At 38.7% G+C, this 10,126-nt stretch overlaps 1 protein-coding gene across 1 annotated transcript in view; it reads left to right on the top strand.

Annotated features, from left to right (window-relative positions):
* JAKMIP2 (janus kinase and microtubule interacting protein 2) overlaps positions 1-10,126 on the top strand; it is a 170,645-nt gene that overhangs the window by 135,915 nt on the left and 24,604 nt on the right. The window contains exons 10-12 of the mRNA XM_019661439.1: positions 7,381-7,464; positions 8,152-8,281; positions 9,926-10,041. Of these exons, the coding sequence (XP_019516984.1) occupies positions 7,381-7,464; positions 8,152-8,281; positions 9,926-10,041 (330 nt within the window). The remainder of the gene's footprint in view (positions 1-7,380; positions 7,465-8,151; positions 8,282-9,925; positions 10,042-10,126) is intronic.

Genomic DNA, 10,126 nt, shown 5'->3' with positions numbered 1-10,126 from the left:
ATCTTGGGTGATAATGGGGTAAGTAACAATTAATTAAGTGCAGGCAAGAATACTCGCCAATGTATCACGTGTAAAATAATATCAGGTGGGAGGCTATGTTCACTGAAGGATGTAGCACCCTGGAGAGAACCAGCACTTGATCCAACAACTTGGCTACAGGATTGTAAGGACCTCTGGAAAGTGGCAAGAATGGGAACTGGTAGTGCTTTTTATGAGCAGGTTTGAGGGTTCAATGCCAACCACATCTGCAGTGATTAAAGCTACTTACTTTCTGACTGTTGCTTGGAGGTGTCCAGTGTGAAATTAATCAGTCATGCAGTTGCAAATAAATGCTGCTAAATAGTAAGGTTGGTGGCAGCCCCATAAAAATGGATCAGGAAATAATAATCCCTTTTCTTTCTAAAAACACCTTCCAGGCAGGGTCAAGGCATGTTAATTCAATGAGAGAACCATTCATTTAGATATTAGATGAATGATGCACGTAGGTTGAAGGAGTCACACCATTTTTTCCCTTGAAAAATTATTAAAGGAAAGAAGGGAACCAATTAAACCACATCAAACTACTATGAAGAGATTATTGTTTATTTCATTTTGATTTCTGATTTTTGCATACCATAACTAAAAATGAAGTATGCTTATAGTGAAACATAAAGCCAAGTCAGTATTAGATATAAAAAAATCACAATGTTCTTTTTACAGGTTTTGAATGAACTCTTGGTGAAGAATTATTACTAAATAGAATAGAGTATTTGTTAAGGTTCTGTGCATGCATAAAAACAGTAGAGTCTGTGGCTGGCAATATTTTTTGATAATGTAAATATCGTCAGTGTCTTCAGCTTATTTTTTCTTTCTTACTTTTTCACAGAATTTGAGAAATGAGGAGCAAGTGGCCATAATTCAGGCCAGCACCGTGCTGTCCCTGGCAGAGAAGGTAACAAGCTGTACTAACATTCACATCATCTGTGTCTGGCTTAACACCTAATGACCCCGGTAGGATTAAAGGACATTTGCACAAGACTAATGAGTATTTTATTTTTCAGGGTGATACAACCCCTGTAAAATGAAAACACATACCCAAAAAATCTACTCACTGATTGGGGGTGGATGCATAACTCTTGCTTTGAAGTCTCTTAAAAATATTAATTCTTAAAAAAATGGGAAACCTAGGCAGGCCGAGTCGTGTGTTGGTTGAGTTGGCTTGGAACGCCAGCTCTGAGCAGCAGGGCCGCGGTTCTGATCCCACANTGTGTGTGTGTGTGTGTGTGTGTGTGTGTGTGTGTGATGACATGTGAGTGTGTAGAGATGACAGTGATAACATTTCAAGCTGGAAAGCTATGCGGTGACCTGACTATGAAGGATTTTGCATTCTACGTTGAGGAGTTTGGCTTTACTTTGTAGACAACTGGGATTCAGCAAAGTGTTATATATGATCAGAGCTCTTTTTAAAAAATCATTTCTAAAAGGAAAAAAATTATTTCTCTGACAGCTTGTAACTCCAAAAATAAGAGATGTCACCTCCATTATTTACACCATTAAATCTAGTTCCAGGACACTGTCCCTGACCCCGGGAGGGGCATAGTGAGCACTCTCAGATTCACTCTTTACAGGGTCTCTAGACTTTCTCTCAATGAATGGAAGTGTCCTCCTAGCCTTTTCCTCTGACCCAAAAGGCTCAACCAACAGATAGCTAGAAGGAAAGCCAAAGACTTATCTTATTCACATCTACTAGGAATTTGTTTTTCATGTTCTGGATGATTTATTCACCGAGTAAATGAACGCTATCCATGCTTGCTTTGCAAAGTTGTATTTGCAATGTTTACCTAACATGAGGATTTAATTTATTAGATAGAAAAACAGGAGGCAGAAAATCACCGGTTACAACAAGAACTGCAGGATGCCAGAGACCAGAATGAGCTGCTGGAGTTTCGAAACCTAGAGCTAGAAGTAAGGAAATGATGATGATGATGATGATGATGATAGTCATAACAATTTCCACTGAGCACATCCTATGTGTGAGGTGCTGAATTAAGCATTTCAGATACATATTCTCATTGGACCTCACAACCACAGTCAAGATTGTATAGATGAGGCAACTGAGGTTAAATAACTTGCCCAAGTCCTGTGGCTAGTAACTGATAAAGCATTGATGCAACTCAGATACTCTACTTTCCAACACTATTATGCCTTTATGAACAAGACTAATGAATACTTTTTAAATAACTTAAAGAGATTTCAAACATCATCAATATTTTATTGCTTTTAAATAATCATTGCCCATCCTTCATTGAACTCTGACTCATAAAAATGTCACCTCAAGAGTTATATTTCAAAATATGCTATGCACAAAAATATTTTATCGGTAGACACTTCAATTTGTATGTCAGCTTTTTTAGTCTATAATGCATTTATGTCAAAGGCTAAGAAGCAAGGTAACTTGTTTTAGGAAATACTTTGATTAATCTGACCAAATTTTAGTCTTTTTGGTGTTTTTTTTTTAAGTAAAATATATCAATCAGATCAGGTTTTGATTGTATCGTGCAGAATCTGGCTTAGAGTCTGGTTGAACATATACTGATATATAAAGAAGAAAAAAATCCATTTGATTTCTCTATTATTTTGGCAGCAATTTCTTCTTGAAGTTTTTCAAATTAGATTTGGATCGAGTTAGCAGTCGATATGCTTCAGTAAAGAAGAGCTATCGCTGGTAGCCCCCACATATCTTACTCATAAAGCTTGAGTGGATTGAATATGCAAAAGGCTGTTTGCTGCCATAAAACTTCATGGTCAAAAGATCACTCTTTGTGATACCTGAAAGCTCTAAATATTCATATAGTTTAAATTGGAACTCCACTTCCCACATTTCCCCAATCAAACCATTTTCAAGATTGGATGACACGATCTATAAATTCTCTCCCATACCTCTTAGTTAGCTAATCAGGTCTTCCCATTAAATGTAACCATGAACATCTTGAGTTCATGTTTTATTTGTGGTTTTTTTTTCTAAATGTCATATTGATAAACTGCTAAAATAGTATAAAGAGAGAACACAGACAACTGGTTTAGTGTTTGATCAGTTGTTGCTTTTTTTTTTTTTAATTCCCATATATTCTTCACTGTATTTCAAGGAAAGAGAGAGACGATCCCCTCCATTTAATCTACAAATTCACCCATTCTCAGATGGTGTGAGTGCTCTACAGATCTACTGTATGAAAGAAGGTGTCAAGGTAGGCAGATATTAAGTTTTTTATGTTTGTAGAAAAAGTGGGCATTGGAAAAGGGGAGGTTGCTCATGACTGTTTTTGTATTTCGGTTGCTGGATGTCATTTGATGCAAATTTTGAATTGAAAATAGTTCCATCTATTGGACAATCAATACAGCATAAACTAAATAAATGTGTGACAGTTATGTGAACGGTAACAACAAAGAACACAGGAAGCCATGATTATTTAGAACAGAGAAACATAAAGAATGACACAGAATCATAATATTTACTGTGATAATTACCTTTAAATATCTAGAGGAACTATTAAATAAATTCAACACTTCAAGAAACATATTTCAGTTATGCCAGATTATCGAGTCCCTTTGTTGTGCTGTTCTAAGTGCTGTGGAATTCATCATCTTGAAATTGGAGCATTAGAAGAAACTTTGAAACCACCTAGTCATCCACCATCTCTTTAGACATGTTTAATTTAGGGAGGGTTTCTCTTGTGGAAGGACTTAACAGTTTATAACATATTGCTCACTTAGACAAAATATATTTCTATTGGGTCATTGAGAAAGTCATGACGTATTCTTCTATGTTTTTTAATGCAAAAATGTGTTGTGACTTTCTCGACGACCCAATATCTATAGTGGTATTAGAATACATTTTAAATATTTAGGTTGAAAGGAGGTGACTCCACTTCTTAGCAAACATATCGTCCTTCAATGCAATGAAAGCACATGGTGAATTATTTATTCCAGAGATAAAGCTGGGAAGCCTCCCGCTATTTCTGGCCTCTTCTTTACCTTCTGCATGGCCCTTTGTGCTCCCACTCTGAGCTGCCATATATACCTGCTTTAGTTGCCTTCTCTCTACCTGTGATATTGAGCTTAAGACTTTCCCCTTTCTGATGGTAGGGACCTGCTATACTGCATTTGAACATAAGTAAGAGGAGAAAGTGGTACTAATGAAATAAAATGTGGCAGTGGTGGTGGTGGTGGTGGGGAGGGTGGTGGAGGGAATTAGGTAGTAAAAGTGTGCTTCGTTGTCTTTCATCTTAAACCGCTTTCATGGTGTTTAAACTTCTGGCCTTCCAGGGCTACATGAAAATTTGTAAACCAAAGCAATTTTTTGATTCAACTCTAATTAAATGAAAAGCACTTTACTTCATCTTTTCCTTAGATGCTTTTTTTCTTAGATAAATCATAAACAGCCTAATCCAGTGGATATAATTTACATCCAAGGGAACTCTTTCAAATGGAGTTCAGCTTCGTTCAGCTGATTCAAGGAATAGAGTAAAAATCAGCTGTTTTCCATCAGATGAAATTAATGCTGAACACCTAAAAAAANTTTCAACATAGCTCCTCAGCCTCAGGCACCTCCTTCCAAGAATTTTACTAACGTGCTCTTTACAGAACTGTACAGTGGCTATCCCTCATCTTCTAAGAGCTTGCATAGTAGTTGGCAAATAGATGCCATCTTTTCTATAATGTATGGATATATGAGATGCTAATGCACTCCATAACAGACTTTCAATATAGCTGTAGAGATCTTCAGATATTCCCAGTGATTTTGACTTAGCACAGGTAAAATGTATTTGAGGGTTTTAGTTGGGATGTGCGTGTTTTGAAGCTGAGCAATGTTCAGATTTAGCTGGAGCCTCATAAAGTTCCTACAGATATTTTACGTTACCCACTACAGTTTGGGAACTTTAAAATCTCCACCTGTACTTTTTTATTTTGCAATCCAGAGAGAGAAAATAACATCCCACCCGCCCTTGAAGAAATTAAAATCTCTGAATGACCTCGATCAAGCTAATGAAGAACAAGAGACAGAGTTTCTAAAACTTCAGGTCATCGAGCAACAGAACATTATTGATGAGCTCACCAGGGTAGGTCTTGATCAGTCAGTCTATAAATGCTAGGCTGTTCCCAAGGACAAGTAGCCAAGAAATCAGCATACACTGGAAGCACTTAAGAATGTTGGATTAGCCCCAAATGCCCAAGTTCATATGTTCAATATGTAAACAGGTTGAAGAGACTGTATTCTAAAAATACTTTATATTACTAAACTGTTTGATACCTTTTCAGTCATAATCTGATTATAAGTAATTATAATAAGTGAATTTGTTAACTAATTTTGTAACACAAACAGTACCTGCAAAGCACATTAAAAGAACTTTCAAATGCATTGTAATGTGACTAGGTAGGCAGTGTGGGTATGTATATCTTATAACTGACTTCCAGTGTCAAAATTCAGAGACTTAGCAATGAAATATTTTGCCTACAAATAGCAGAACTATATACTTCTTGTTTCCCAACCCCTAATTCACACATGTTGCAGTTTAATAAATATTTGTTGCATAAGCAGCAACATCATAAGTACATGACAGAGCTGAAATCCCAGTCCAGATCTTTTGACCATGACTTCAACACCTGGTGAAGTAGGTGGAGCAGGTAGGACCTCCATTTGCATCCGGCTGAAGTCTGTGTTACCAACAATTGTGGACTGAGACCTTTAGTGCCTTTGGGTTTCCTCTTTGCCTATCTGTCTTTATTCTGTGAATAACAAGAGCTCTGGGATTTTAGGCAATTGTCTCCAGGGTAAGATGAACTAGATGATTCATCACCATTGAGGGAAGAAAAGATGATAACTTCTGTGTATAATTATTGATGGTTCACCCTTTTTACATNAAACCTTCTAACTTACATTATTCAAGCAATCCCTATCAAGTTGGGAAACCAATTAAGAAGGGCTTTGTTGTTAAAACAAAATTCAACCGAGTACATTTGAAGATCTAATTGGCTTTATTAAGACATTCATGGAATATGGCAGCTTCCCATCTAGTAACCTGAAGGGCACTCCTAGGGGTTGTACAAAATGGAAGGTTTTTATAGGAAGAAGGGTGGGGCAAAAGAGCTTTTGCAAAAGAAAAGAAATTATGTTTAGGTCTGAACATCTTTTGGGAGAGTTGGGGGAGGAAACAGCCATGGTTTTATCATATAGATTGCCTCTCCTTCCTATGGGGAATGGAGAAGGGTCCAAGTGACAGATTCCGTCATGTCATTACTGTTGACCAGAAAATTCCAGATTGGCTGATTAAGATTACCTGCGTGATGAAGATCTAAACTATAATTAGGTCAGATACTAAGTTTAGGTTTGGTATCATGGGCTTGAGCACTAATGATGCCATTTTGGGCCCGTGGTTTTCTCTTTAACAGTTGAGAGGTGGTAAACTAGAGCCTGGCTCTTTGTATAGGCTTTTCCTTGCATTGTGTACGTACAAATTGTTCCAAACTGATTCTGTGACTTGGTGGTGGCTCACTGTTCAGGAAGCCCAACCTCTGGACTGTCAAAAGAGCAACAGAGTATGCTCTGGCCCCTGTGTGTCTCAACCTGGTAAATGGGTTAGAGTGAGAGAACAGGAAAGAGCCAAGGGGAGAAGCCTGATAGTTGGCTGTATTGGGGGTGCCTGGACAATCAGTGCATAGTTGACTCACGTATACATGGTTGGATAAAATGAGAACTGTATAAGAACCTTGAGATGCTTTCTTAATTCCTTAATGTGTATAAAGCTTGTTATAAATTAAATGAAACCATGAGTGAACCATCAGGTTACTCCAGTCTGAAATGAGGGAACTCTACAGGTTAAATAAGTCAGTTAAGTTATTCAAACAAAACAATGCCATCAAGAAAAAAGAAAAAGAAAAACAATGGCAGAGGGAGAGAGAAGGACTGCTATAAAATAAAAAAGGTACTTAAGAAATACTGAAATGATCTTTGTTGGCATCCTGATTCAAGCAAACCAAGTGTGGAAAAAAGGGCATTTTGCTGACAACTGGTGAAATTCTAATATGGACCAGGTACCAGAAGACAACGGGAATTAATTTTAATTTTTCAAGGTGTAGAAATGGCCTGCGGCTATGTTTTTGTTTTGTTTTGTTTTGTTTTAATGGCCTTGTCTGTTAGGGATGCATATTGACGTATTTACATGTGAAGCATGTAATTCCTGGGATTTGCTCCTTAAAAAAAAAAAAAAANATTGTAAGAGGTTCTCTGGTCAAAAATTCTTTTATTTTTTTCTTCTTGTTGAGCGCTAATCAAGGAAGATGATGGGAAGAAAAATACTGAATTACCATTTTACTTACTGAGTTCTGGAAATTTGATTTCACCAGGCTCAAGAACAGCTCCAAGCAGAGGTGCTCAGGTATAAAGCCAAAATTGAAGACCTGGAAGCGACTCTGGCTCAGAAAGGGCAGGTAGGCATTTGGTGGCTGCTTCTTCTGCAGCGGCAGACAACTCCACCCGACCTTTCTCTAGATCAGCCTGTGCATGGGCCGCAACCAGGACACGGCTTGGCTCTCCACAGTGACCTTTCTCAAACGGTGTCAGAATGTTCACCTCTGTGTTTCTGTCCCTGGTGTTTTTCCTGGCCAGAGTGTGAACCCAGCTACAGCAGCGAATGAGGTTGGGCAAGAGAGAGGAGGCCAGAGGAAGAAGAGCTCTGTTCAAATAGCCTAGAGTGGTCCTAAACTGCTAAGACAAAGACCCGCCCCTCCAGCTGCATTCTTTGCCTCTCTGCTACATTTATGGTTCTACATTTTAATGTTTTCCATCCATATGTATCGAGCCTGTGTGCATTTTGACCCTTGTCACTTTTTGCCTATGTGGTCACTTCTGAGTCCCCAGAAGGCTGGTCCTGGATTAATCAGATGGAAAAAGGTAGAGAGAGTGAGTGACAAGGAGAAAGGGGATTAAATTTTCCTGGCAACTTTGGCCCCGATGTCTTTGAATCAGGAGCTGGCAGGGGTGGGCTTCATTTACCAGGCATTGGCAGGCAAACAACCTGGGTGAAAAGAAGACCGTTCTGGCCAAGGGTTTTGACGACACATTGCTCTCCCGTGCCACTCTGAAATGCTGACTGCGCGATATTCTTTGTCAAACAGGATTCACACTGGGTAGAAGATAAACAACTTTTCATTAAGAGAAACCAGGAGCTTTTAGAAAAGGTATGTTGGGCGCAACACCCTAGTGGGGCAGAGGAGACAATTATGAGAGATCCAGGAGCAGCAGGGGGTCCGCTCAGGAGTGGCACAGGGGCTAGGGGAAGGGGAGGCTTTTCGGCGCTGCGCTGTCCTCTGCTGCGTGCTCACCTGCATCCCTGTCACTGCCATCACCATCAGTGAAGTGGCACATGTGCATGGCTCTGCGCTGGGCATTGTGCCGATTGGAAAGGATGTGATCCCTGAAACCTACTGATTCGTGAACCATGTATATATATAGTGTATGTATTGTACATACATATATATATACACCCACACGTCCACACTTCCTATGTGGTTGTCCATCTACAAAAGACACTATGAATAGGACTTGTTATTTTGTGCAAGGAAGTGACTCCAAGACCATGCTGCCACCTAGCATAGACTGTGTTCTCACTTTTAATCTTTTTGCTAAGCTTTGCTGTTTCTCTGTATATATATATTTAAAAAAATAATAAAATAAAAGAGAGGACCAACAGCATATCCAGGGTTTTGCTCAACAAATCAAGATGCAGAAGCATGGTTTAGTCCCAGTAGATATAATTAATTGTGGTTATCTGAACATAGGTTTTTGATGTGTAGCCATGAAACACAACAGAGGTTGTTCTAAGTGCAAAGGCAGTTTTTCCTTTGGTATTTACCTTCCACGAATCTAGTGAAACAATTACAAAACAATCTTAAATTATCCTTGGCAAAAACAGAATTTGAAAGCCTGTTTGAATAAAGGAAATAATTCTGTAGGTTGACCCAAAATTATGTAGAAATTATTTTAGGATTATTTCTACCAGTATTCACTAGCCTTGACAAGCAATAAAAATGAACCACATTTCCCTTGTAAGCATGAGGCGGGAAAGAAGGTGCTTGTCCTCCCACCCCTCTGGCCTGGACATCCTGTCTCACTTCCTGCATGATGATAGACAGACCTGATATATAGAAAATGGGTGAGTGAGTAGTTCAGGATCAAGAACTGGTGCTCTCAGAAAGGTCAGGGGGCCCTAGAAAGAAACTTCACCAGACATGGGCCCTGGTCTATGAACTGCAACCTGTGAACCACTGATCTAATTGCTAGCACTGACCACCAGAACCAGGAATCTCCCCAAATATCCCATCTCTGACCCCAAGACAAGATGCTAGGAATTAGAATCTCTTTTTTGATCTAAGTCAACTTCACTAGACCACAAAAATGTAGTGTTAGAAACTAGAGTGGACTACATTAATTAATGTCCCGTGATGTCTCAATAGTTCCCCATTTTTATTTTCCTATAACTTTTGTATATCATGAGGCTCTGATAAAAAGAGGATTTTAATAGTCTCAGAGATGCCCAGTAATAAGTGTTATTACATCTCTTTATCATCTAAAAAATAGTTCCCATTATGTCTTCTGTTTGATTTCCTTTGGTCTTGATTTCTTGGAGCTAAAAATCAGATTTTTAGCTCAGCTTTTCCGAGTAAAAGAAAACCCAAATAACAATAAAGTAAAACATCCTACTTCAAGTATGTATGTATATTTGGGAAAGTAAAATTCATCCTATGCTAAAACTCTCCTATTTTTTATTTAAGATTTTAAATAGTTACAGTGCGTACAGCCCACCAACACAGCTAATATCAAAGGCAGCCCCAAACCTATTGCAGATCATGAAAACTTGTTGATCCCTGTAGACATGGACCCTGTCTATAGGGCAAAAAGCACGTTTGTACGCAACTAACTTAATCCCATGCTTCATCGTTTATAGTACAGGTCCTGTTGGGAAGCCCTATAGAAAAGCAGAGGGAAGAGGTGTCACTTCTGAATGGGTAGACGGGGAAGTCTCTTATGGTAGGAGATGTTAGAGCTGGGTATTCAAGGAAGTATAGAGTTTTCTCACCTAGAAAAGGAAAT

This window comes from Hipposideros armiger, unplaced genomic scaffold, assembly GCF_001890085.2.
Source record: "Hipposideros armiger isolate ML-2016 unplaced genomic scaffold, ASM189008v1 scaffold_11, whole genome shotgun sequence".
Classification (NCBI taxonomy): Eukaryota; Metazoa; Chordata; class Mammalia; order Chiroptera; family Hipposideridae; genus Hipposideros; species Hipposideros armiger.
This window is presented reverse-complemented; position numbering and strand designations above follow the sequence as displayed.